We start from the raw sequence: 27600 nt of genomic DNA, 5'->3' as shown, positions 1-27600 counted from the left end.
TCTTTTAGTTCTGCTCTCCTTGGTGAGCAAGTGGGCAATATATGGCACCCTCACTCTGTGTGTGTGTGTGTGTGTGTGTGTGTGTGTGTGTGTGACTAGTGGGGCTTAAACTCATTGCCTCTGCTCTTGCTTTGCTTTTTCTGCTCAAGGCTGGTGGTGCTCTACCACTTGAGCCATCCTCCACTTCCCGCTTTTCTTTGGCAGGTTATTTCACTGACTTCTCTGCTCCAGCTGGCTTTCAACAGAGGTCCTCAGATCTCCGCCTCCCCAGTAGCTAGGATTACAGGCCTGAGCCACTGGAGTTCAGCTGGCCTCCCCCACTTCTACAAGCGAGCAGAGGTGACCTTGCAAGGTATAGTGGGGACCAAAGCAGGAACCGTGTCCTGCACACACAGGACCACACAGAAACCATGGCTGGCGCCGTGGGGGAAAGCCCAGCATGATCAGCAGCAGGGTATCAAAAGAACACTCTCAGCCTAGAGTCTCACCAACCCCGTGGACCCCCACATGGCTTTTCCAGGGGAAAGAGATCTACCCACCGCTCTCCCTACAGGACGATTTCCCCACAGGGAGGAAGGAGAGATGGAGTCTGAATAGAACAACATCCCACCCCACCTTACACTTGTGCCAGGATCACAGGTGACAGGAGGCTGGTGCTGAGGCACCCAGGCCCTTACAGAGAACGGAGCCTGGAGCAGGAGCCAAGTTCCAGGGTTTTCCTTCTCAAGTACTTAATCCTTTTGAGGTTCCAATGAAAGCCATGCCCTAGGGTGTGGGCTGGTTTTGCTTTGTTTTATTCTAGGGCGGGGGGCACTGTCAGGCTCACGCAGCCCATCTGTGAAGCCCCAGGACTGTAGGGGTGAGGTTCACGTTTCCCTGTCCCCTCCTCCCCCAGAGCCCCGGTGTGCGCAGAGGGCTCGGAGATGCGGGGCCCGGGCAAAGCGCGCACAGAACGGGGCGCACGCCTCGCCTCGCCTCGCCTCGGAGGCTCTGTTTGCCCGGCTCTACAATGGGCGCCCGGGTCCCCGGGTCCCCCCCGGCGGTGTGCGGAGAGGCTGCGGGCCCGGCGGTGCGCGGGGGAAGCGCGGTTCCCTCCGGCTTGGGGGGAGGACGAGCGCGTGCGCCCGCGCGCGCGCGGGGATCGGGGGACGCGGCGCCCCCACACCGCCCCCTCCCCGGGCCGCTGCACCCCGATCGCACCCGAGGGTGGGGCCCTCGGCCCGGCGGCCCCGCCCCGCCCCGCCCGCCTTGGCTCCTCCCGGCCCGGCCCGGCCCTCCCGCGGGCGGCGCGCCACTCGGGCACCGGGCTCGCTCGGAGCCAGCAGCCGCGAGCCCGCCGGCCGAGACATGGGCTGCGACGGTCGCGTGTCGGGGCTGCTCCGCCGCCACCTGCAGCCCACACTCACCTACTGGAGCGTCTTCTTCAGCTTCGGCCTGTGCATCGCCTTCCTGGGGCCCACGCTGCTGGACCTGCGCTGCCAGACGCACAGCTCGTTGCCCCAGATCTCCTGGGTCTTCTTCTCGCAGCAGCTCTGCCTCCTGCTGGGCAGCGCCCTCGGGGGTGTCTTCAAGAGGACGTGAGTGTGCCCGCTTGCACGCCCCCTGCGGACCCTCCCCACGCCTCCCTGTCGCTGCCCCCACCCCCATCCCGGGCCCGGTGAGGGGCCGCCGGCTCTCCCCCTGCCTCCCGGGGGAGGGGGGCCGCTTTCCAGCTTGGCCAGCTGTGCCCCGCCTTAGCTCCAGGGCGCCTCCGCCCCCACCCCAGGTCTCCCCGGAAAACTCTCTCCGGGGACTGAAGGTGACTCCTGGATCCTTTATTTGTCTTCATTCAAATCCCCACCCCCAGCGTGCCTAACCAGTCCAGGCTCCCTACCCCCCCATCCTCCAGCCTGTGGGTAGAGGAGTGGGGAGCTCTGTGTTGGTGGGGAGGGGAGACCCCCTCTTGTGCAGTTCCTTTGAGGTTGGTGCCCCAGCCACCAGGGGCGGAAATTGGCAATGAGGTGGAAAGACATTGCCAGCTCAGAGGCAGTGCCAGGTGCCCAGGCTGGCGAGTGGTTTGACCAGGCGCCCATGAGTGGCTCCGCGCAAAGTTAACTCCACATCAATTGGCACAGGTTGTCCCTTTGCTCAGGTGGCCATGGAGCTGGTGGCTCCGGAAGGAGCCAGATCACCGTTCCTGCACCAGCCCCCGGAGGCAGAGCCTTGGGCCTCTGAGCCAGCCCGGGAGGTGCATAGCCTCTCACCACAGCTTGGTATGGGACCTTCCTTCCTCAGTGCCTTCCCTTGCTGCTCTTCTGCCTGGGCAGAGCTCTGGACTCCTTCTGGTATGGCCCCCACTTGCTGCCCTTTTGGATACCCTGCAGAGCATCATTTTCCTGGCTAATTGGCAGGACCACCTCCCAGGGTCCTTCTGGGAAAGGATCAGCCTTCGCTGTCCTGTGAAGGCCAGGCTAGCATGGATGAATTACCCTCCAGAGGCTACTGGGTCATGACCCTAAATCCTGGCTCTGGCTGAGTTCTTTTCCCTGGCTGCAGGGACTCAAGCCAGCAGGTGGGCTGAGGAGGCTCAGCTCAGCTCAAGCTCAGCAGAGTTGGGCTATCCCAAAGACCTCCAGAAGGGCCGGTCTAGGCCAAAGGGCTAACTGACCCTGGGGTCCATATCCTCCTGGAGGTGTGCAGGAGGTGGTGTCCTGTGCAGGTAGACCCCAGATTACCAAACTTAAACGGTTAGGGAATAGTCACCACCACCACCCCATTTCTACCAAAGCCCTCTTAAAAATGGAAGAATTCTCTTCAGAAGCAGTTTGAGGCTTGCTTATATGCAGCAGCTGCATGGTCTAGCATTTGCTTACTATGCACAAGGCCTTGCAAAGGAAGTCTCCAGGTACCTGCCAGTGAGTTTGGTGTAGGATCAGGTGTACAGGAGATTCAGAACATCTTCAGAAAAAGCTCAAGCTCATTCTGCCTAGACATTAATCAGAAATGAAGCAGAGTATCTCTAAATACAGTGGGTGGTTGTTGTTGTTTGTTGTTATTGATTTAGTGTTTGTGTTTGCTGTGCTGGGGATGGAACCCAGGGCCTCAATGCAAGGCTCTGCCATTGTATCGCATCTCCCCCCATTCTCCGAGGTGTTTATTGCCTTGTACTTTGGTATTTTGACTTACAATGTCTTACCTACTTTTTAGGAACCTGTGTAATGTAAGAGCAGGCAGGAGAATAAGGATAATTGTAAGTGACAGGTTTGCAGGTTTGTTGGTCTGAAATGAGCAAGGTACACACCAATTGGGCCATCTCTTCCTGACTACCTTTGTGCCTTTGTTCCCCCACTGGAACTCTGATCAGGGAGCAGAGAGGGTCCTGAACAAGGAAAGTGACTCACAGTAAAGACAAAGGCAATAGTAACAGTATGAACAAACTTCCCTGTGCATTGCTGTGTCCTGAGCACTGTTTATTCTATTTTGTTTGTATTAGCATATATTAGTTGTAGAAAGGAGTTCATCTTGGGCACTCTGCTTAGTACTGGATTTGTATCAACCTAGTTCATCTTTACCACAGTCTTGCAGACTAATACTCTTGTCTCCAGTTTACCCATAAAGCTGAAACAGAGGCTAGGAAGTACAGCCCGGTGTGATGGTACCTGCCTAACATCTCAGCACTTGGGAGACAACAGGAGGATTATGAGTTTCAGGCCAACCTGGGCTACATAGGAAGACCCAGTCTCAAAATACAAAATAGAAACAAGAACAACAAAAACTCCTGCCTGTAATCCTAGCTAAGCCTGTAATCAGCATAAGTCTGAGGATAACAGTTCAAAGCTAGCCAAGGCAGGAAAGTCCATGAGACTTCAAGTGGAGCTGTGGCTCAAATGGTAGAGCAGCATCCATGAGCAAAAAAGCTAAAAGACAGCATGCAGGCTTTGAGTTCAATCCCACGGACTGGCACAAATAAACGAAAGCCTCATGGGAAGGCAGGTGGTTCAGGTTTAAATTCTGAACCTTAGTCCTTCCACCCCCCAACCCCCCAATAAAATGTCATCACCAAGCACTCTTTCCTTCTGCAAAGAGCAAAGCAGACTGCCAGTGGAAATGGAGAATGGCAGGGGTGATCATGAGCAGAGGCAATAGTCTCACCCCTGAGCAAACTCCTGGCACTTCAGGCCATTTCCCCCTCCCCCGCCACACACACACACTGGGGACAGTGCCTCAGCCCTGACACCTGCTCTAAAGCTCCAAGCTGTGCCTCTGTTGAAATCCTAAGGTCCTGCAAGGAAGTGCTTTTCAGCTTAAGTGATTACCAGCCAGTGTGTCAGGCTGGCACTGGGAAGTGGGGGGATTGCTTTAACAAATCTCTTCGAGGGCCAGCTGTTGCGAGGGTGTGGGGGAGTGTGAGTGAGGAATGACACATGGAAGAGCCGCACCTCTTTCTCTAGGGCCTGCCTACTACTTAGTCCAGATGATAGGGCTTCTAGACGCCTCCATCCGGTGGGCAGGCATTGGAGGGACAGCAAATGGAGAGCTGGACCCAGGGCAGAACTTGAACCCTCTCCCTGCTCAGAGATACACCACCCTCCCCCCCCCATCTCCCCTCATTCTCTTCTTTTCTTCCCCTCTCCCTCCTCCTCCTCCTCCTCCCTTCTCCTCCCCCTCCCCCTTCTCCTCCTCCCCCTCTCTCTCACTGACTCTGAGGCTTCTAGCAGAGACCAAGACTTGACCATGGCCACCACTTGTATGGTCAAGGGAAGGGGAAGGGGCAGTGTACCAGTCAGACAGAAGAATATGAGCAAGACCTAAAGACTAGGAAATCTTTCAGCAAAGAGAAGCAAAATCCACCTGGTTGGCAGGGTGACTAGGTAGTGTGCTCTGTGGGGCGAGAATAGGGAAGGGGTATTTAGATAAAAGGTTAGAGGGTTTTTTGTTGTACTTCCTGGTCTCTTGGGACCTGTCTAACCACCTTGGGCAGCATCTCCAAGGCGTCAGGGTAGAGAGGGGACAGCAGAGTTTCCCCAGCCTCCCTTTGGCCTCCTCTCTGTACACATTGGCCATATCCTTGCCATATTGGACTTCCCTTTCTTTTCTTTTTCTTAAATTCTTTCTAATCTTCAAGTCCCATCTTACTAGCCCCAACTAAGGGCAGTGCCTTGTAGCAAACCCAGTGTTCCTAGCCTATTTGTAAAGGTACTCTCAGACCTGCCCCACAAGTTACACTCCCTTACCCCTCAAAGCCCCATAATGCCCAGCGAACACAAGCTATTTCTTCTCCTTGAGCTTGGCTCTGATTGGCCTTCCTCCTAGAAGTCCTCTGCCTGTGCCATCAGGAGCCTGCTCACCCTGCAGCAGGCCACAGACCCATGCCACCCCTTTCTGGGCATCCAGAACCAGTTATGGCTCTTGCTTTAAAACTCAGCTAGGCGGTGGTGGCTTATGCCTATAAATCCTAGCTACTCAGGAGACTGAGGACTGCAGTTTAAAACCGGGCTGGGCAGGAAAGTTGATTACACTCTTATCTCCAACAAACTACTCAGAAAAAGCCAGAAGTGGTACTGTGGTTCAAGTGGTAGGGTGTTAGCCTTGAGCAAAAGAAGCTCAAGGACACCATCTAGGCCTTAAGTTCAAACTCCAGGACCAACACACACACACACACACACACACACACACACACACACACACACACACACAAAGTCTCAACATGAAGTTACCGTGAGAACCAGAAAATCTACTTTTAAGTGATTTCCAAGAGAAGTTAAAAAAACATTTGCCCTTGCCGGGCGCTGGTGGCTCACGCCTGTAATCCTAGCTACTCAGGAGGCTGAGATCTGAGGATCATAGTTTATTGTCAGCTCAAGCAGGAAAGTCCATGAGACTCTTATGTCTAATTAATCAGCAACAAGCTGGAAGTGGAGCTATGGCTCAAATGATAGAGCTAGCTTTGAGGGGAAAAGCTAAGAGAAAGCAAAAGGCCCTGAGTTCAAGCCTTAGTACCCTCCCACCCCACCCCATCCTGCAAATGGAAACAACCTCAATATTTGTGATCAAAAGGGTGGGAAAATGGTTTATGTATATAATAACATATTGTATCATCTAGGCATTGTGCTAAGAGAACAGATCATTCACAAAAAAACTACGTAGATAGAGTTCCATTTACATGACATAGCCAGCCTAGGGGTATCTGTAGTCACAGAAAGTGGACTAGTGGTTGTTTAAGGCTGGAGGAGACTGTGGAGGGGCTAGAGGAATAACTATGAACAGATACAGGGTTTCTTTCTGAGGAGGAAGAAGAAGAAGGAGGAGGAAGAGGAGAAGAAGAAGAATATGGGGGCTGGGAAGGTGGCTCAGTGGTAGAGCGCTTGTCTTGCATGCATGAGGCCCTGGGTTCGATTCCTCAACACCACATAAGCAGAAAAAGCCAGAAGTGGTGCTGTGGCTCAAGTGGTAGAATGCTAGCCTTGAGCTGAAGAGCTGAGGGACAGCATTCAGGCCCCATGACCAATTTTAAAAAAAAGAAGAAGAAGAATATGCTAGACAAAGTCATTGAACCGTACATTTAACTAGGTGATTTTTTTCTCTTTTTTTCTTTTATGTTACACTAATATTTATGAATTTTATGCTACACAAATCAATTTGGGTGTTTTTTTGTTGTTTGTTTGCTTTGTTTTTGATGGTATGGGAGTTTGAACTCAGAACCTTGCTCTTGCTAATCAAGTGCTCTATCAGTGAGCCACGCCTCCAATCCTGTTTTATACTGGTTATTTTTGAGGCTCCATTCCTGCCCAGGAATGCACCTGGGCCACATAATCCTCTTATTGGTTTGCTTCCTGCCCAGGCGAGGTGACAGACACTCACCACCACACCCGGCTTCTTCTGTTGCGATGGAATCTCATGAACTGCTCTGCCCTGGCTGCTCTATAATTTCCACCCTCCTGATCTCAGTCTCCAACGAGCTAGGATTTACAGTGGAGCTTTTTTGTTTGTTTTTTGTTGGTCATGGGGCTTAAACTCAGGCCCTAGGTGCTGTCCCTGTGCTCTTTCCATTCAAGACTAACACTCCAGCACTTTGAGAGTCTCACGAACTTTCCTGCCCAGGCTGGCTTTGAATGGCGGCAATCCTCAGCTCTCAGCCTTCTGGGTCGCTAGGATTACCACACCTGGCTATAGTGTGTTGTTGTTGTTATTCTTTTCAATTTAAAAACTTTTCCAATCAATTAATTAATTTGTGCATTCAACAAATGTCTCTTAAGCCAGACTTTGTTTTAGGACAGATAATGTCAAGACCCCTGTTGTCCTAGAGCTCATGTTCTAGAGAGGAATATTAGATTGATCAGAAGAAGGAAATGAAGCAGAGCAGGAATGGAGAATGCCAGGGTTGAGACCAGAACTTCTTTACCTAGGTGCTCAGGGACGGTCTTTCTGGGGAGGTGACATTAGAGCTGATTGCTGAGTGATAGGAAAGAGCCAGACCTGGGGAGAATGGGAGATGTTTTATGCAGACAGCCGGCAGGTTAAAGTCTAAGGTGCATACACTTCCCCCAGTTCAAGATTCAGGGTGGTCCTGCTTTAGACTGGGACCTCCCCCAAAGATGGGCTGGTTTGCCCCTCCCCTGGATCCCCCATGATTTAGCTCAAGCCTCTGAACGAGCTGAGAGGTTTGTAAATGGCTTCAGATGGGACCATCTACCACCTCCCCTGGGATGCCCTGTGTCCAGAACCCCATGCCATTCATTCAAGACTTTGCATGCCCCTTTGAATTGGAGAGGAGGAGGAGAGGGGCAGCCCTCACCATCTCCCTTCTGCTGTCTGTCTTGGTCCTCAAAGGAGGTGGGGGACAAGGGGTCCTAAGACTCTCCCCTGTGACCAAGAAGCTCCTGAGCTGGACCATGAGGATGTCCCAGCCACCAGACCCGCAGCCAGTCTTGGTAGTATGGGGCTGGGCTTCAGTGGCCTTCTTCCCAATGAAGGGCTGCAGAGCAGGATGGGCCTACCTACCACCTGCCTTTTCACCACACTTGGAAGCAGGACAGGGGCCCAAGGCAGGGCCAGGTTGAGGTGTGACTTGGGCACATGACTACTTGGGTAAGGCAGATCGCCAAGGTGAACCAGGGTCAGCAGTGAATTCAAGGGTACAGAGTTGCCCAGCAGGGAACTCCAACAGGCACAGCCAGGCTGCAAGAGGGAGGACCCCGTTCTTGCCCTTCCCCTCCCCCATTTGCCCCTCTACCTAGAGACATTAATAAGTAACTTGGCCGTTTCTCAGGCATCTTGACATAGGTTTCCTAGGCCTGGGGGAAGGAGACTTCTCTTGTAATTGGCCCAAATAAACAGTGTGTGTATGTTGGGGGGGGGGGGCAGAGAGGAGGGGAGACAATGGTGTACTTTCTTGGCCTTTGCCTATATTGGGAGTCCACTCGGTCTCAACTCAACTCAATTCGTTCATTCATTCTTTCTTTCTTTTTCTTTTTTTTTCTTCTTCTTCTTTTTTTTTTTGTCAGTTATGAGGCTTGAACTCAGGGCCTGGGCACTGTCCCTATGCTCTTTTACTCAAGGCTAGTGCTCTACCACTTTGAGCCACGATGCCACTTCCGATTTTCTGGTAATTAGTTGGATATAAGAGTCTCACAAGGGCTGGGAATGTGGCTCAGTGGTAGAGCGCTTGCCTTGCATGTATGAGGCCCTGGGTTCGATTCCTCAGCACCACATAAGCAAAAAGAAAAAAGCCGGAAGTGGCGCTGTGGCTCAAATGGTAGAGCACTAGCCTTGAGCTGAAGAGCTGAGGGACAGAGCCCAGGCCCAGAGTTCAGGCCCCACAACCGGACCCCCCCCCTCCCCCCCCAAAAAAAAGAATCTCACAGGCTTTCCTGCTCAGGCTGGCTTAGAACCACAATCCTCAGATCTCAGCCTCCTGAGTAGGGAGGATAACAGGCGTGAGCCACCAGCGCCCAGCTTCAACTCAGTTCTGTGTCACTGTCTTCATGCCAGACATCGGTTTCCTGATCCCTAAAATGAACAGGACTCTAAGGTCCTTGCAGTCACTTTAGCCAGCACACTGGGACTAGCTTCCTAATGTCACTGCAGAGGGGGTGGCAGCCGGGCTAGAGATGGGCCTGGGAGGAAGAGGAGCAGACACTGATCCCTGCCCTCTTTTCCTGGGCACATAACCCCGGGCCCAGAACCAGCTTTAGGGGTGAGCACTGGGAAGGACGCTGGCCAGCAGCTCAGAGAAGGAGAGCATGCTGGCCCCATGTTACTATAGGAGAAACTGGCTCAGAAGAGTCTCTAGAGGTGGGCCTAGAAGCCCATCTTCTGATGACTGTCCCATTACATCCTTGTTAGCAAGTCTTTTGACATTATTCCATCATTTTCAATTACTGCCATTCCTGGAAGGGGCCATTGGCCAAACCATTTACAACAGGCAATGAATATAGCTCAGTCTGGCTCTAGGATGTGTGCAGGACTTCTTTCTTGGTATCCATGTATTATTCTGAAGACATTTGTGCAGGCCACTTTGGGGAACTACCCAAGCACACAGCCCTGCTAAAGCAACTAGGGAGGGTGGGATCCAAAACCAAGACTTCCTGTGGAACAAATGTCCCAATTTGGATCCTTAGATCCCGGGCCATGTGTGGGCTCATTCCTCTCTACCAGCTGCAAGCAGCTGGCTCCGATCTCAGCTCAGAGCCTGGAGGGAGGCACAGGAAGGATTCCCATGCCTGCTTTATCACTGGGCCAAGGGCAAAAACAAAAAACAAAAAAAAGCCTCATGGACATTTTTTCTGGAATGACAGGGTGAAAAGGATCATGGGTACAGCAGGCTTCTCAGTTCCCTTCTCCTGAGCCTCTCACGGATCACTCCAACCTTCTTTGTTTATTAATAATATAATTATTCCAGCCGGGCGCCGGAGGCTCACACCTGTAATCCTAGCTACTCAGGAGGCTAAGATCTGAGGATCATGGTTCAAAGCCAGCCCAGGAAGAAAAGTCCGTGAGACTCTTATCTCCAATGAACCACCAGAAAACTGGAAGTGATGCTGTGGCTCAAGCAGTAGAGCACTTGCCTTGGGCTGAAGAACGCAGGGATAGCGCACAAGCCCAGAATTGAAGCCCCATGACCCACCAAAAAAAAAATTATTATTCCAGTATCTGTGTGTGTGTGTGTGTGTGTGTGTGTGTGTGTGTGTGTACTTCCGTGTGCTGGTAACAGGGCTTGAACTCAGGGCCTTCTACTCCCTCTCAACCCCTTCACCTTTCAACTTTTTTGTTGAAGGCTGTTGTTCTACCACCTGATCCACACTTCCAGTCCAGCTATTTTGCTGGTTAATTGGAGATAAGAGTCTCATAGACTTTTCTGCCCTGGCTGGCTTTGAACAGCAATCCTAAGATCTCAGCCTCCTGAGTCACTGGGATTTGCAGACATGAGCTACCATGGCCTGACCACATTATCCGTCAACTCTGTCTCTGCCGCCTCCATCAGATAATCTAGCAATACTCCTGCATCAGTGTCTGACCGTCTCCAGTCCCTTCCCTAGGCCGCCCTGTGTGGGTGGCTGATCAGAGATCCCTCAGGCACTGTCCTGTTTCACCAGCAACGTTCTCAGCCTGGACTGAGTAGCCTTGTCAGGGCCACACACAGGGGGCTGGGCCTGGGTTTCACAGGGCACAGCAGTAATCCAGTGGGAAGCATGTTTGTGCTACTGTAGGGCCAGCGTTCAGTAGCAGCATCTGGAGCTGTGGTGACACCAGCAGGTGCATGCTCTCCATCCAAGGCTGCAGAGCCCTGTTGATCAAAGACCTCTTGCTGGCACCCCTCTGCCCCTGTCTGGCTGGTCCATGACCAGCACCTGATGTGCATGCATGTGCACATACACACACAACACACACGTGCACACATGCATGTACATACAGCATGAAGCCAGGACACCTGGGCTGGTCCAAACTATATAGCTACTTAGTTAAGCATCCTCATGGGTCAGATAGCGTAAGTGTGAAGTCTCCTCCACAGTGTTACAATGTACACGGAGCATCTGAGACAGTATAAACAAACACTGGTGGTTCTCATGTACACCGTCAGGCTGGTTATTATGCACCGCTTCCGTTCCCACACCTCCCCCAGTTCCTTCCTATCTCAGTTGACTGACCCCAGCTCCCATCCCCTCAGGACTTTGCCCCATGCTGACTGCTGTACCCAGCCACTTGCATTCAGGTGCTTCCTTTCCCTCCTCCCTGCCTCCTTCCTTCCCTTCCTTCTTTTCTTCCTCTGTCTGTCTGTCTGTCTGTCTGTCTTGGTGGGGCGAAGGATGGAACCCAGGGCCTCACCAATGGTAGTAGGTGCCAGGCAAGTGCCTTACCAGTCCTAACCTGGTTGTTTATTCTTATTTTCATGTTGTTTGTCTTTGTTGTTGCTTGTATGTGTGTGTTGTTGTTTGCCTTTGCTTTTATGCCAGTCCTGGGGCTTGAACTCAGGGCCTTGGCATTGATTCTGCGCTTTTATGTTAAAGGCTGAACACTCTACCACTTGAGTTACAGTTCTGCTTCTGACTTCTGTGGTAGTTCATGGGTGATAAGAGTCTCATGGACTTTTCTTTCTTCTTTTTTTTTGTCGGTTGTGGGGCTTGAACTCTGGGCCTGGGCGCTGTCCCTCAGCTCTTTAGCTCAAGATGAGTGCTCTACCGCTTGAGCCACAGCGCCACTTCTGGTTTTCTAGTGGTTTATTGGAGATAAGAGTCTCACAGACTTTCCTGCCCAGGCTGGCTTTGAACCATGATCCTCAGATCTCAGCCCCCTGAGTAGCTAGGATTACAGGCGTGAGCCACAGGTGTCCAGCCTTACCTAGGTTTTTTTTTTTGTTTTTGTTTTTAATAAGGCAATAATGAGAAGGTGTTAATTCTTTGAGAGAGCATTTGCATTTGACCTGAAGTTTCCTTCCATTACTGCAAAGTGGTCAGGGAAGTGGTGGAAATGCAGTGTCTGTCACTGGAGGGGGGGACACTTGAGGGTGTTCATAGGGGTCATCTTAACTATCCCTGAGGTTGGGCCACCCAGAAGGCTGCCTGGCCTGTGTTTGTTTGTTTGTTTTTTGTCAGCTGTGGGGCCTGAACTCAGCCTGGGCACTGTCCCTCAGCTCTTCAGCTCAAGACTAGTGCTCTACCACTTGAGCCACTTCTGGCTTTTTCTGCTTATGTGGTGCTGAGGAATCGAACCCAGGGTCTCATGCATGCAAGGCAAGCATTCTACCACTGAGCCACCTTCCCAGCCTCTGGCCTGCCTTGTATGTGTGTGTGTGTGGGGGGGGGGGGGGGTATTGTGAGAGGTCAGCAGTATCCTTGCACCCCTGCATCTGTATCAGGTACCCAGGAGGAGGACCTGAGGCGTGGGGCCTGCTCCTGCGTGCAGAAAGAGGTGCCTGGTGGTCCAGTGGCCATCACCCAATGGGCAGAGGGACAGAGAGAGCCAGCTGTCAGGGCTGGAGACTGTCACAGCAGGGAGAGCCAGGGTGGGACCAGAACAGCCAGCAATTCCTTAGCAGGACCTTCTTTTCCATGTGTCCTCTGTCACACAGGCCTTACAGTATTCCCCCTCCCCCCCCCCCCCCCCCCCGCCACTCCCGCCAGGCTGTGTGCAGGGAACAGACAAGGGTCATGAAAAGCAATCTCCCTGACAGATCAGCCAGGAAATGAGAAAATAACAAAATAACGAACTGCAGCTATCAACAGAGCTCTTCTGATAGAGGATTTAATCAGATATGGGGTTGGATGTGGTGGCTGAGAGCCAAGAGGGTGGGTGGAGGCTTGCTCCAGCAAATGACACAGCGGCTGGGTAGCAGTGTTGGAAACTTGTGGAGAGGTGTCCCTGTACCCTTACCCACCTCCAGATTTTCATAATCCAAGACAGTTCTTCCACAACTTACAGAACCCTGTGTGTGTGTGTGTGTGTGTGTGTGTGTGTGTGTGCGTGTGTGCTGGTCCTGGACCTTGAACTCAGGGCCTGGGCACTGTCCCTGAGCATTTTTGCTCAAGATTAGCACCCTACCACTTGAGCCACAGCACCGCATCTGCCATTTTGGTGGCTGATTGGAGACAAGAGTCTCATAGACTTTCCTGCCTGGGCTGGCTTCAAACCATGATCCTCAGGTTGCAGCTTTCTAAGTAGCTAGGATTACAGAGGTGCACCACCAGCATTCAACATCCAGAACCTTCTTGATGCCCAAGTTCCTCATCCCCATTAGCCTTGCAGACAGATCCCAGAAAATGCCAGACACAGAGCCCCTGACTCCTGCCTGCTAGAAGGGTCACCGCATCGCCCAAATACCAGTCTGTGGCGTTGGTTCTGGTGGCTCAAGCCTGTAATCCTAGTCACTCAGGAGGCTGAGATCTGAAGGGCATAGTCTCAAGCCAGCCCAGGCAGGAAAGTCTGTGAGACTCATATCTCCAGTTCACCACCAGAAAACCAGAAGTGGAGCTGTGGCTCCAAGTGGTAGAGCGCTAGCTAGCTTTGAGCGCAAAAACGCAAGGACAGTGCCCAGGTGCTGAGTTCAAGCCCCATGACCGACAAAATAATAATAATAATAATAACATCTAGGCATGGTGTCAAGCTGCATTTCATGACATCTGTGGGATTAGGATTGTCCTCTGAGGAGATAGGAACCTTCCACAGCTTGTCCACACCCCCACAGCGGGCTCCCTCCCACCTCTACCACATGGGGGAAGAGTCTGGGCTTCCCAAGCCACTGGCCAGTGGTGGGCTGGAGCGGGAGCCTCATCCCAAGGCTCTGAGCCCCTCCACTGACCCCAGCCCTCCCCTACCCCAGCCTGGCCCAGTCATTATGGGCTCTCTTCACCTCCACCCTGGCCATCTCCCTGGTGTTTGTGGTTATCCCCTTCTGTCGAGACGTGAAAGTGCTCGCCTCTGTCATGGCACTGGCCGGCCTGGCCATGGGCTGCATCGACACGGTGGCCAACATGCAGCTGGTGAGAATGTACCAGAAGGACTCGGCCTTCTTCCTCCAGGTGAGTGAGCCGAGCGGGGAGTTCCCTGGGCCACATGGCTCCCTGCAGGCCTTGGGCCTAGGGCTAGAGTGGAGACTGAGCCCAGTAAAACAATTCACCCCCCAGAAATCCCTGGGGGGAAGAGAGGAGGGGAGGGCTGCCTTAGGAACCCCACTTGGAAGGAATCTCTTTATTATTTCCTTCCTGGTGGGGGAGAAAGTAGATGTAACAGTCTCAGATGAGGGTTAAGACTGGGAGAGGAAGAGGGCAAGAAAGAGGGGACCACCCTCTCCCCCAGGGCCCCTAGAGGGTGGTAAGAGGGGGTTCTTCCTCCTCTCCTTTCCTCTCCTGCCTCTCTTCCTCCCTTCTCCAGAGCCAGACTCCCTAGTTGGGCTACAAGCTGAAGCCAAGGGGAGGTTCCCCCCCACACACACATACTGAGTGGAAGTCTAAAATCTGACCCCTCCCCATCCGCAGGTGCTGCATTTCTTTGTGGGCTTCGGTGCTCTGCTGAGCCCCCTGATCGCTGACCCCTTCCTGTCCGAGGCCAACTGCTTCCCTGACAATAGCACCGCCAATGCCACCTCCAGAAGCCACCCGTTCCACACCTCCCGGGTCCTAGGCCAGCACCACGCAGGAGCCCAGCCTTGGTCCAACCAGACGGTCCCTGGGCTGCCCACCAAGGAGGGGGCCGAGACCCGCGTGTCCTACGCCTTCTGGATCATGGCCCTCATCAATGTGAGTGTGATGGGGAGGGGGCGGACCCCGTGACCACGCGTGCATCCCGTGCCCCACCCCCACCCAGCTCCCACGGTGCAAACTTGAGATTCTGAGAAACATGCCCGGGCTGAGGTGTGCCCCCAGGAGGCCCGAGGGACGGAGAACTGGCCTGCTGGGGCCATCGCTAAGGTCCCTCAGTGGTGACCAGCTGTGTTTGCAGCTCTCTAGGAAGGTACAGTGGAGGCTGGGGGTGGAGACAAGATGGCCGCAGAGGGCCGGGCCTGTAGCATAGAAGCAGAGGGAAGAGGCCACCTCCTCTCTGTGACTGGGCCGTAAGGACACCCCCTATGGGTGTAAGGTAAATTAAAATAGGTTGCTGATAAATGAGAACGCCATCTGGTATTCAGGCAGGAAGAGAAGTTTTATTTCTGAACTGCTCAGGGGCCATGCGTGGTGGAGAGCGCATGGCTGAAAGGGGCAAGCAGAGGGGCGGGGGATGGGGGAGTGGGGGGGGTGCAGGGCAGGGGCGGGGGAGGAGAAAGTGTGGCCAGGTGGGTGAAAGGTGTGGCCACACTGGGTTCGGATGTGACCTCAGAGTCTGGGACCCTCCCGCGGTCCGATGGGAGGCTTGACTGGAGTTGGCCCAGGAGGTGACCTGGGGGGGGGGGGGGGTGACTTCTTCCAGGTGTGCCGGTTGCCTAGGTGATGCAGGTACTGGGCAGAGACTTAACCAAGAGGGGGGAGGAGTCTGCCCCGCCTTCCTGGGGTGGACCTTACAATGGGGTCTCTCACATGAGTCCAAATTGGAGCATAGAGTAGGTGGTGAACCCCCCCACACCCCAGCTTGAGCAGTGTCCCTTGGCCTCCTGGAGCATGGCGCTTGGGTGGGAGTCTGTCGGGGGACAGAGTTCCCACTTGTCTCCCTGGTGCAGAGCCTCTTGGTGCCAGGCTGACTTGGCCTTCCAGGGGTATTGTCTACCCTGAAAGGAGCCCTCGAGCCCCCCCACCCCCCAGTTTTGCTGAGCAGCAGCCCCAGAGAGGATGTTCAACCTTCCCTGGCTCAAGGCCTGGAGAAGGGTCTAGAAAGAGGGAAGTAGAGCTGGCAGCCCTGACTCCCAGACCCACCAAAGTCATTGCTCCTCTGTAACCCCTCTTCCCTGTGCCAGAAACTCCTGGGGGGCTCTCATCAATGCGCAGCGCCCTCTGTTTCTTCCCCTTTCTGCCCAGCTCTGTCATTGTTTGAAGCAATGAAGCTCTGGGCCTGTGTCTTAAGGGGTGGGGCTTGCAGAAGGAGAGGCTGCTCTGCAGGCTGGCAACCCCAAGGCCCTGCTCAAGCCCGGGGTTTCCCCTCTCTCTTGCATACATCCAGCCGGGGGAGTGGGGGTGTGTGTGTGTGTAACTTGTGTGCCATAAGGATTTCCACATTTTCCCCCTGGATTGTATGTGAAAATGAAGGAAGAAAACGAGGCTGTGCATACAGTGGGCATGGCCATGCTCACCCACATGGCATTAGCTGGCATTGGGCTGGCACTGGAGCTCTGAATGCTGCCAACCAAACTGCCACTGGGAAGCCTTTCCCACCCACCTCCCTGGAAAACCCCACTTGAGTGACCTCCCTCCTCCAGCTGTGTCCGCCTGGCCTTCTCCCAGGCCTCTGCCTCTGCAGGCCTCAGTATACATTTCCTGTTTCCCTAGCAACCAGTTCTCCCCACCCCCACCCCCAGTCAGGCCTGGACTCTCTGGGGACAGAGGCCTGGTCTCTTCCCACTCCCTCCCGGCTTCACAGCTGCCAGAGGCTGGCCAATCGCGACTTGTGTTGTCATTGCTTCGTGAGATGGCGTTCACTAATGTAATCCTGGCTGAGCTTGAACCCCTGGACTTAAGCCATCCTCCCAGCTTCACCTCTCCATAGCTGGGATTATAGGTGTGTACCACCATATCCAGCCTTGACCTGGACTTTTTGTTTGTTTGTTTTTGCCAGTCCTGGGGCTTGAACTCAGGGCCTGGGCGCTGTCCCTGAGCTTCTTTTGCTCAAGGCTAGCACTCTACCCCTTGAGCCTCAGAGCCACTTCTGGCTTTTTCCACTTACGTGGTTCTGAGGAATTGAACCCAGGGCATCATGCATGCTAGACAAGCACTCTACCACTAAGCCACGGTCCCAGCCCTTACCTACTTTTGAGTGCATGCAAAAGCTCTCAGAATCGCTCTTGGGCTTTACCCCTGCTTGTTTGAGGGGATCCCCCAGGGCAGCATCAAGTCAGCTTCCATCTCTGCCTGGCCTCAGTGACGGTGCTCACCGACCTTCAGAGCCTTCTGCAGCTGCATGGGCTGCTCCCCTTCCTAAGCAAAAGGAGCGGAGCTGCAGCTGAGCACGGAGGACAGCGCTTAGACCCGGCAGAGAGCTTCGGGGTTCAAAGCCAGCCAGGGCAAGAAAGTCCACGAGACTCTTAAATCTCCAATGAACCACCAGAAAACCAGAAGTGGCGCTGTGGCTCAAGTGGTAGAGCACTCACCTTGAGCTGGAGAGCTGAGGGACAGCGCCCAGGCCCAGAGTTCAAGCCCCATGACTGACAAAAATAAAAATAAAAAAGAGCTTCGGAGTGGCAAGCTTGGTTAGATCTAGGCGGGGCCCCCGAGGGAGGTTGCTTCTCCAGGCAACCTCGGAGGAAGCTCTCTGGGGAGTTCAGGAGAGACTAAGTGTCTCAGCATAATGAGCACAGACCTGAATGTTGACATGCATCTGGCGTGATTGTGCACATGCATTTGTTAACCAAAAGGAATGTGTGTGTGTGTGTGTGTGTGTTCTAACCTTAGACACCAGGTACAAAGCAGAGTGAAGCAGAGCTCTGTGCCCTCTGGGCAGGGCAGTGCTGGGCAGGACCTGGGGTGGAGGCGTTCCCCACACAGCCGGAACACCAGGCTGTAACCTCACCTGCTCCAGCCAGCCGCATGGCTAGGACTCCTTGCCTCTTGGGTCCAGGCTTTGAAAAGCCTTTCTGTCTTCTCAAGGAAATGGGTATGACAGGATTGGGCAGCATTTACCCCAAGCCAGCAGGGGTTGAGGGGACTGGTTAGTGGACTGGAGCTGACTGTTGCTTTTGTTTGGTTTGCTAGTCCTAGGACTGGAACTCAAGGCCCTGGAGCTGTCCCTTAGCTTTTATTTTTGCTCAAGGCTAGCACTCTACCCCTTGAGTCACAGCTTCACTTTTTTGGTGGTTCATTGGAAATAAGAATCTTGTAGTCTTTCCTGGCTGGGCTGGCCTTGAGCCATGATCCTCACATCTCAGCCTCCTGAGTAGCTAGGATTGCAGGGGTGAGCTGCCAGTGCCCGGCTTTGGAGCTGGCTCTTTGCTGAAATGGGAGCCACGTGGCCATACTATATGCCACATGGGGGTGGCAGCACACGGGTGGAGGAAGACCGAGCCTGACGTGACCCTCCTCCGCCCCCCAGCTTCCGGTGCCCCTGGCTGTGCTTTTCCTGCTGTCCAAGGAACGGCTGCTCACCTGCCCCCAGAGGAAGCCCTTGCTCCTGCCGGCGGACGAGCTGGCCCTGGAGACACGGCCCCCGGAGAAGGAAGACACCTCCTCGCTACCCCCAAAGTTTCAACTCTACCCAGGTGGGGGCCCCTGTGAATGATCCCAGTCTCCAGGCCCGCCCTGGAGGTCATGGGTAGAGCAATCTTGGGCCCTGATAGGCTCATGGGACAGGAGACGTTCACCTGGCCCAGGCCCTGGCTGTGTTACCTTGGGGAAATGACTTGGCATCTCTGAGTCAGTCGAGGTTGGCCAAGGACTGGGACAAGGACGCAGGCTGCTGCTCACAGAGTGTAGAAGTGGAGGCATGGAGGCGGTCAGGGGCTGGCCCGCCAGGACCCCTCTGTGTCCTGACCCAGGGTGCCCAGGAAGGGAGCCTCAGCCCTGTTCTTCCCGCCTCCCCCAGGGCACGAGGACCTGTTCAGCTGCTGCCAGAGAAGGAACTTCCGGGAAGCCCCTTGCTCCTTCTTTGCCATCCATATCTCGGCGGCCCTGGTGCTGTTCATGACGGACGGGATGACGGTGAGTCTGTCTGAGCATGCCCGGATGGCGGGGGGGGGGGGCCTTCATCTCCACACCGGGCCTGGACAGCAAGGGAAGAGAGAAGCATGGAGTCTTCCAGACCTCCTTCTGGGGTCTGCAGGTTCATCGTGGGCTCCTTGGCGGTGATGTCCCTCCCTCCACACCCCAAGTTTGTTCACCACCCACAGAAAGCCCAGGCTCTCTGTCTCGGCCAGTTGTTTGGATCTTCGCTGGCCTGTTTTTATTTTTTGTGGGTGGGTTGTCTGTTTTACTGGTTATCGGGGATCCGCATTTTTCAGGGGGGCAGAGTCCTGTTCTTCCGGTTAGAGGGCAGAGCGCCCAGCTTCCTGCTGTGCTGTCAGGCCTCACTGCTCAAGCTTGCAACTGGCATGAGCCACCGGCGCCGCCGGGCTCTGTGGCTCACGCCTGTCATCTTAGCTACCCAGGAGGCTGAGGTCTGAGGATCTCAGTCTGGAGCCCGTCTAGACAGGAAAGTCCAAGAGACTCTTATCTCCGGCTATTAGCTTCTACCAAATTGCTGGAAGTGGAGGTGTAGTTCAAGGATAACCCTGAGATAAAAACACAAGACCCTATCTTAAAAATAACTTCAGTTAGCCGGGCGCCGGTGGCTCACACCTGTAATCCTAGCTACTCAGGAGGCTGAGAGCTGAGAATCGAGGTTCAAAGTCAGCCTGGTCAGGAACGTCCATGAGACTCTAAATCTCCAATAAACCACCAGAAAAGTGGCAGTGGCGCTGTGGCTCAAGTGGTAGAGCACTCGCCTTGAGCTGAAGAGCTGAAGGACAGCGCCCAGACCCAGAGTTCGAGCCCCACGACCGACAAAAACAAATAAATAAAATAACTTCAATTATTGAAGGGCTGAGGGTAGGTTTGAGGTGATAAAGCACTGCCTGCCGAGCACAAGGCCCTTAGTTCAAACAAACAAAAACCCAAATGACCTGGTGAAAAGTACTGGAGAACACACTTGGTTGACGTCCAGCTCCCAAGGTGACCTTGGGTGACCTTCCCCTGCTCTCTCTCATCTGGAAAACGAGAGGTGTGCACACCATTTTCTTTTAGCTACAGAGCAAGCACCTGTCTGCCCAAACCCCCAGGGAGCTGCAGAGACCCACCTGGGCCCCCCCCCCAACCTGCGCACCTCAGGTGCTAGCCTCAGCGCCGGCCTGGCCCCTGGCTCCTGCTGAGCCTCTGGAGACGGGGTCAGTCGGTCCTCCTGTCAGCCCCCGACTTGTGCCCAGGCCGGGCTCAGGTGTGCTCAGCAAGGCCTGCTCCCCACAGGGGGCGTATTCTGCCTTTGTGTACAGCTATGCAGTGGAGAAGCCGCTGTCCGTTGGACACAAGACAGCCGGGTACCTCCCCAGTCTCTTCTGGGGCTTCATCACCCTGGGGCGGCTCGCCTCCATTCCCATCTCCTCCAGAATGAGGCCAGCCACCATGGTGTTCGTCAACGTGGTAAGTGGCCATGCCTACAGACCTGCAATGCGCTGCTTCTGTCTACCACTGCCCCAGGACAGTTGCTTGGGTTTACGTGACTAATGGGAAAAATAGAAGAGTGAGGGCAGCATCCAGGGAGCTGATGTCCCCCGAGCGCAGACATGGGAGGGAGAGGCCTGGGTGCTGGTGGACTGGGAAAGAGAAAGATTCTGACATGTTTCCTGCTGGAAAAGAATGACTAGGGCGTGAGCAGCTACAGGGATGGGCCCCAGCGGCTCAGCTTTCCGTCCCTGGCATGCTTCCGGAGGCAGAGGATTCCTCTGGCTGGCGCTGCAGGCTGCATCCCCAGCAGGCAGAGCCGCTGCTCTGGGCCTGCGGTGGGTGTATGGCTGCAACCGTGTGGGAGTGTGGTGAGGAGGCTGCTCACCTCACAAGCCAGAAGCAGGAGGCAGGAGACCCACAGTCCCTTTCCAGGGCTTGCCAGTGACCTAGGGGCCTCCCGTGAGGTCCCACCACCTCCTAGAACACTGTTCTGGTGACCAGGCCTTTATCACACGGTCTTTCAAGATTGGAACTATAAGCTAGTCGCTGGCTACTCAGAAGGCTGAGATCTGAGGATCCAAGTTCAAATCCTGCCCAGCAGGAAAGTCCATGAGACTCTTATCTCCAGCGAACCATACCAGAAAACTGGAAGTGGTGCTGTGGCTGGGAGTGGTAGAGTACTAGCCTTGAGAGAAAAAGCTCAGGGAAGGTGTTCAGGCCCTGAGTTCAAATCCCATAACTGACCAAAAAAAAAAAAAAAAGGATAGCAAGAATGCTGCTTTGTTCTTTTCCTGGAGAGCCAAGTTTTGTTTTGTTTTGCTTTGCTTTGCTTTGTTTTGTTGGAACTTTAACTCAGGGCCTTGCACTTGCTATTTTTGGGGGTTATTTTGGAGATGGGGTCTTGTGTACTTTTTCTGCCTAGGCTGGCTTCAAACCATGATCCTCCAGATCTCAGCCTCCTGAGCAGCTAGGACTACAGGTGTGAGCTGCCAGTACCTGGCAGAACCAAGTTTCGTAGTTTGCTCATTTCATTTATTCTTTTTTGGGTTTTTTTTTGTCAGTCGTCAGTCGTCGGGCCTGAACTCCGGGCCTGGACACTGTCCCTCAGCTCAAGGCTAGTGCTCTACCACTTGAGCCACAGAGCCACTTCTGGCTTTTTCTGTTTATGTGGTACTGAGGAATCAAACCCAGGACCTCATGCGTGCAAGGCAAGCACTCCACCACTGAGCCACCTTCCCAGCCCCTAGTTTGCTCATTTCTTGTGTTTGAAGTACTCTTCAGTGACATCCTCGACCTGAGATTTTTTTGCAGTTCACTGCTACACAGTGGCAGCCAACAGAAGCTGGCTGGCTTCTTTGTGTTTCCTGTGCATTTCTGCCAGTTCAGAGCTGCGATGGAACTAGTCTAGTTGGCCTTAATGGCTTCTTGAATCCCCTGCTCTAGACAATGGCCACTGCACGGGGCCATCAGGAGACCTCTTGAAGAACAATATTAGCCTACTCAGCAGAGCCATTTGGCTAGGGCCCTGGGTTTCAAAAGAAGCTGAATCTTTTTTTTTCCTCCACAATCTTCAAATCAGGGCATTGCACTTTTCAGACAGGTGCTACCACCTGAGCCACGTCCCCAGCCCACTTTTCATGTAAGGTTCTAGCCTCAAACTTCAAAACTCTTCGCAATATCTACTGGATAGCTGGGATTATAGGTGAACACACACCACCAGGCCCAGATTATTTGCTGAGATGGGATCTTGCTAAATGTAGCAAAGTCTTTTCCAGGCTGGCTTTGAACTTCAATCCTCCTATGCCTCCCAAATAGCTACGATTACAGGTGTAAGCCACCACGCTTGGCCCTGAAACTAAATATATTCTTGTTTTGTTTTGTTTTGAGTGCTGGGGATTAAACCTAGGGCTTCACACATGCTAAGCACATGCTCTGCCAATGAACTAGATCCAGAACATAACCAAGTCCAGGACATTTCCCCTCAAAGCTGTAGAATACTATGGAAGATCGTCATCTCTTAGGACTGTATGACATGCCCACACATAGAACTGGGGATAGTTCAGTGGTAGAACACTCACCTGGTATGCCTGCGGTCCTGGGTTCTATCCCAGCATCTTCTCTCTCTCTCACACACACACACACACACACACACACACACACACACACACACACACACACAGGACCTTCCTGTGTCTCCTTGAGCTTGACTATGAACATTGCAGTGCCTGGTCAGTCCACAAGGTGGCGATCAAGTCACACAGCTCTGCTCTGCTCCTGGAGCAGGGAGAGAGAGAATCCCTTGGTTTTTCCTTTCTCTGGGATGCCCAGCTTTCTGGTTCCTAATGGCCGCCACTTCTGCAACAGGTGGGCGTGGTGGTGACATTCCTGTTGCTGCTTATTTTCTCCTACAATGTCATCTTCCTGTTTGCGGGGACAGCGAGTCTGGGCCTGTTCCTGAGTAGTACCTTCCCCAGCATGCTGGCCTACACGGAGGACATTCTCCAATACACAGGTGAGTGTCGGGGACGCCTCCTCTCCTACACCGGTCTTCCTGTGTGTCTTCCAGCAGGAGGGTCCCTACCCCACCTCCTGACTGGCAGGGGCATTTTCATAAAGGAGGACGGCTGCCACTTCAGGCCACACAGGCCCTTAGCCATTCTTTTCCATTTTATTTTTTATCCATGTGGGAATATCTCTGGATATGCTGACATAGTGTGCATCAGGGGTGTGCCAAATTCAAAGCAAAAACTTATTACCCCTTTCCTTAGCCTCCCTGCTAAGTGTGTTCAGATGAGATCCATTGTGGGGGGGGGTTGGAGGGGGGGCCTTGAGCTCAGGCCTAGGCACTGTCCCTTAGCTTTTTTGCTCCATACTAGCGCTATACCACTTGAGCTACAGTTCCACTTCTGGCTTTTTGGTGGTTAATTGGAGATAAGAGGCTCATGGACTTTGCTGCCTGGGCTGGCTTCGAACTATGATCCTCAGATCTCAGTCTCCTGAGCAGCTAGGATGATAGACGTGAACCACTGGCACCCCGCCTTAAAAAATGATCATGCTTATCATCACCCATAGAAGTAACTGGAAATGATCCAGTGGTTAGCAATTCAGCTGTAAGGTGAGTGATTTCTTTAGAGGGGCAAGGAGGTTGGTGTATCAGGGGTAGAGCAACCAGCGCATTTATCCAACCTGGTTATCCAGTCATGAGACAGGGTAAACCCAAAAAAACCGCCCAAATAACGTTAACACCCAGCGTCATCACTGGTCACTAGGAATAAAACACTTTCTATCATAAATTTCCACATTGTTTTCAAAATACACTAGTTTGCTTATTCATTTTGGTGGTCTTTGGGTTGAAACTCAGGGCCCGGAGCTGCTTAGGCAACTCTCTACCACTTAAGCCACATCTCCAGCCTTAAGTTTTTCTTAATTATGAAAGCAGGGCTAGAGATGTAGCTCAAGTGGTAAAGTGCCTGCCTAGCAAGTAGGAGGTCCTTAGTTCAAATACCAGGAATACCCAAAAAAGTAGTATCTGCTCATTACAAAATCTTCAAACTGCTGGGCACTGGTGGCTCACGCCTATAATCCTATCTACTCAGGGCTGAGATTTGAGGATGGCAGTTTGAAGCCAGCCTGGGCAAAAAAAAAGTCTGTGAGACTCTTACCTCCAATTAACCACAAAAAGCGGGAAGTGGAGCTGTGGTTCACATGCTAGAGCACTAGCCTTGAGCACAAAAAGCTCAGGGACAGCACTCAGGCCCAGAGTTCAAGCCCCAGGACTGGCAAAAGAAAAACAAAATAGTCCTCAAATTGCACAAGCATATTTTCAGGCAGCCAGGAAAAGTAGCTGAAAATAATCCTTTTAGCAGTTTTTCTCCCTGTTGACTTCTTGAGAATCTATTACACGTGGCTATTCACATCCAAATGAAAGCCAGGCACCGGCAGCTCACACCTGTAACCTACTCAGGAAGCAGAGTTCTGAGGATGGAGGTTTGAAGCCAGCCCAGGCAGACAAATCTCCAAGACTCACTCTGAAGTCAGGGCCCTGTTGCCAAAGAGGTTGTCAACGGCGAGTCAGTGAGGGCCGGGGCTGCCAGCCCTCATTGTGCTGCCGCCGTCCAACCAGAGCCTCTGTGTCCGGCAGGCTGTGCAACCACGGTGCTGGTGACGGGGGCTGGAGTTGGAGAGATGGCCCTGCAGATGCTGGTCGGTTTGGTATGTGGGGCCCTGTGGGGGAGGGCACCTCCAACAGGTGACAGCCAGCTCCCTCTAAACCCACGCTGGGGCCTCCTGAGCCCAGGAAGCCTGCAGGGCCCCAGGCCACACTTGAAAGCTGAGCCTCCAAATGTGAAATCCGGAGACAGGTCCAAAGCAAACATCGGTGGAGTCTGGCAGGGAGGCGGGAGGGGACCCAGAGTACTGAGCCTGGACCGCGTGCCCCACACCCAGGGTCCTCTCCACCCTTGCTGCTGGGACCCCAGCCTCCTGCCAGGAAGTGCCACACACCAGCTTTGCCTGCTATCTTGTGTGTGCGCGTGCACACGCGTGTGTCAGTTCTGAAGCTTGAACACTCAGAGCCTGGGTCCTGTCCAGTTAGGCCTATGGGTATAGAAACACCTGGTGTGACTGGCAATCCCATGACGCTGTGGGGATTTATCGAAAGTTCCAGAACTCACAGCTCAAAGACTACAAAGGGTGGCCAGATCCAACCTTAGCCTCCGGGCAGGACTTTCTGGCTCCAGATGCATAACCTTGGAAAAGCCAGGACGGCCCTCCTCTGTGTTCCCGTTGGGGGGTGAGGGGTGTCTCACCTTGATGGAGTCTGCCAAGCCAAGCGGCCTGGGAGGTTCTGGGAGGTTCTGCTCCCGCTCACCTCCCACGTGGAGTTTTAATGGCCTGTGTCTGTGTGTTTTCCCCTTTGGCAGATCTTCCAGGCCCAGGGCAGCTACAGCTTCCTGGTGTGTGGTGTGATCTTTGGCTGCCTGGCTTTTGCCTTTTACGTCTTACTCCTGTTTTTCCACAGGATGCACCCCGGGCTCTCTTCTGGTAAGGAGAGAATCCGTTTCTACACAAGGGGAGGAAAACAGAGTGGGGCGGGGAAACAGGGAAGGCGGTGGGGGTGATCTTAATACACCGGAAATACTGTTCTGTTCCAAGCAAAATGCAAGGAAATGTTTATTTTTCTACAGCTTCCTTTCCCTCCCCTTCCTGCTCTCCCTGGGATGGCCACACTGGGCTCTGAAGGCCGGTGGGGAAGGGGGGGCTCACCCATGGTTTCTCCATGAGCAGAGGGGCATAGACTAAGAGCTCACCTTCCAGCATCCCCCCCATACATGCAACCAGGGGCCAAAAGTCTCTTTCCAGCCTGTTTAGGGCCGGGGCAGCAGAACCTGCCTCCCTGGCCGGAGCTGTCTCATTGGCCATCCCTCCTTACAGCTCTGAATTTTGATTTTGATCCAAATCACATCTTCAAAAATTAAAATAATAAGAGGCCTTCAGGCCAAATGGCAGAGAAAAGCTCCTTTGGGGCTGAATCACCGCCTAAGAATAGTCTCCCTCCCACAGACCCCGGGCAGGGGGAGTCCCGGGCTGTTCTCTATCCTGACCACTCCCCCGCCCTCCTGCCCAGAGCTCTCCTCTCCAGCAGGGACTGTAGTCATGTGCACAGCCTGGTCTTAAGTGAAGTCACCCCCCCAGTGTGCTCACTGGATGGACGTATCCCCCCCCCTAAAAGAAAAACCACTTAGTACTGAGGCCTGGAATGACATCTAGTGTGGCAGGTAGCAGTCGCTGTCTAGGTCTGCCCTTAGCACCACCTAGGCCAGCCCTCTACTTTTAGCTATTTGCTAGTTAACTGGAAGTAATCTCACAGACCTTCCTGTCTGAGCTGGCTTCGAACCCCAAGCCTCAGATCCCAGTCTCCTGAGTAGCCAGGATTACAGGTGTGAGCCACCAGCACCCGGCTCTGCATTCCTTTCTCATGGGAGGCAAACACAAACGCACATTCCCTTCGCCCTAGACTCTAGTCTTGACAAAGCGCCTCCCCCAAGTTTGCCAGAACTTGTACATCTGACTCGTTCCTCTGCTCGGTGCTTGCAAATGAGCCCCGGAGGCAGAGAACAAGAAACTTGGTCAGCTCTCAGAAAAATGCTGCAGCATTTGGGAGATCCCGAGACACGCTGCCGGCTCTATTTAACTGTTTGCTTTCTTTTCTTAGTTTCCACCCAAGACAAGCCACTCGGCCTGGAGAATTCTGAGTGCTACCAAAGGTGAAAAAGGGTACAGGAAGCAGGTGAAGACCCCAATCTCCTCAGCATCAAGGTGACCACGCTTCATAGGAAGCCAGACGTCTGCAGGGAAGAGGCAGGCCTCCCTCCCTGCCTTGCTTGAATCCACTTACACTCGGTTGGACAGAAGAAATTAAATCGACTTTCCGGTACTGGGTTCTTCCCCAGGAAATCATTAGATGCGGACTGGACCTGACATTTCCAGTTGCTCTCCTCTTCCCTGGTTCAGACCCGCTGTCCACAACACCCGGAGGGGAGGGCAGGACAGGACGCAGCTGCACGTCGCTTCATGCATGGACCCAGACCCTGGGTTTGCGATCACTTTTAGTTTCCGTTTGGGAAAATAGGCTGAAATGATAAAGCTTGATGATTGTCACTACATGTAGATAGATAGATATATTTTTTAAATCAAAACAAATCTCGTTGTTCTCTGGCATGTTCAAAGGATGTATGTGATTTTTTTTACTCTGGATTTATGTCCAGAGTCCTTCTGGTTCTTGCTGAAGTTCGGTAGCCTAAGATATCACATGAAGTTCAGTCTTTTGTTTGTTTCTTTTGTGCCAGAACTGGGGTTTGAACTCAGGGCCTCACCCTACCTTAGTTTTGTTTTTGTTTTGTGTCTTGTTTTGTTTTTGCTTAAGGCTAGAGCTCTAACACTTGAAGCACACCTCCACTTCTGAGAAGTTGAATCTTGCTCCTTTGGGACACCGATTTGGTGGCTAGCTCACACCAGCTTTGTCCTTCTGTTTTCATTTTGAGAGCCGGTTGTTAAATACAGCCCTAACCAAAAGTTAACTCCTATCGAACCAAGTAAAAACAAAGCCAATAAATGCTCAACACTTCACATTTCCTAACTCTTGAGGTTTGGGATGCGTGTGCTCGTGGGAGGTGGGGGTCACTGTGAGGTGGAGTGCAGCCCGGTTGCCCCCCAGCTCCAGGCGCTCAGTGAAGGCATTTAGTAGCTACGATTGGCCGTGGTGGAGTATTTACGTCCACAAACACTCTGCAGCCAAAGCTGCCAAGCGCAGCTGCTCCCCCAGGGAGCCAGGTGCAGCCCCTCTCCAGCTCAC

The 27600-nt window shown here is 53.4% G+C and overlaps 1 protein-coding gene across 2 annotated transcripts; it reads left to right on the top strand.

Annotated features, from left to right (window-relative positions):
• Positions 1-1295: 1295 nt before the first annotated feature.
• Positions 1296-27374, top strand: Mfsd4a (major facilitator superfamily domain containing 4A). Of its 2 annotated transcripts, none has more exons than XM_042682305.1 (10): positions 1296-1577; positions 13796-13994; positions 14451-14711; positions 18145-18310; positions 18634-18749; positions 20049-20222; positions 22611-22758; positions 24388-24458; positions 25169-25289; positions 26473-27374. In XM_042682305.1, the coding sequence occupies exons 1-10, from the start codon at positions 1348-1350 to the stop codon at positions 26514-26516; spliced, it is 1530 nt and encodes a 509-aa protein (XP_042538239.1). In that variant the 5' UTR covers positions 1296-1347; the 3' UTR covers positions 26517-27374. The 2 variants fall into 2 exon arrangements, with proteins under 2 accessions (XP_042538239.1, XP_042538238.1); XM_042682304.1 differs by having other exon boundaries at positions 26461-27374.
• Positions 27375-27600: the final 226 nt, after the last annotated feature.

Source organism: Dipodomys spectabilis, unplaced genomic scaffold (assembly GCF_019054845.1).
Source record: "Dipodomys spectabilis isolate Male_0828 unplaced genomic scaffold, ASM1905484v1 ptg000069l, whole genome shotgun sequence".
Classification (NCBI taxonomy): domain Eukaryota; kingdom Metazoa; phylum Chordata; class Mammalia; order Rodentia; family Heteromyidae; genus Dipodomys; species Dipodomys spectabilis.
Note: the sequence above shows the minus strand (reverse complement) of the source record. Positions and strands in the feature narration are given on the sequence as shown.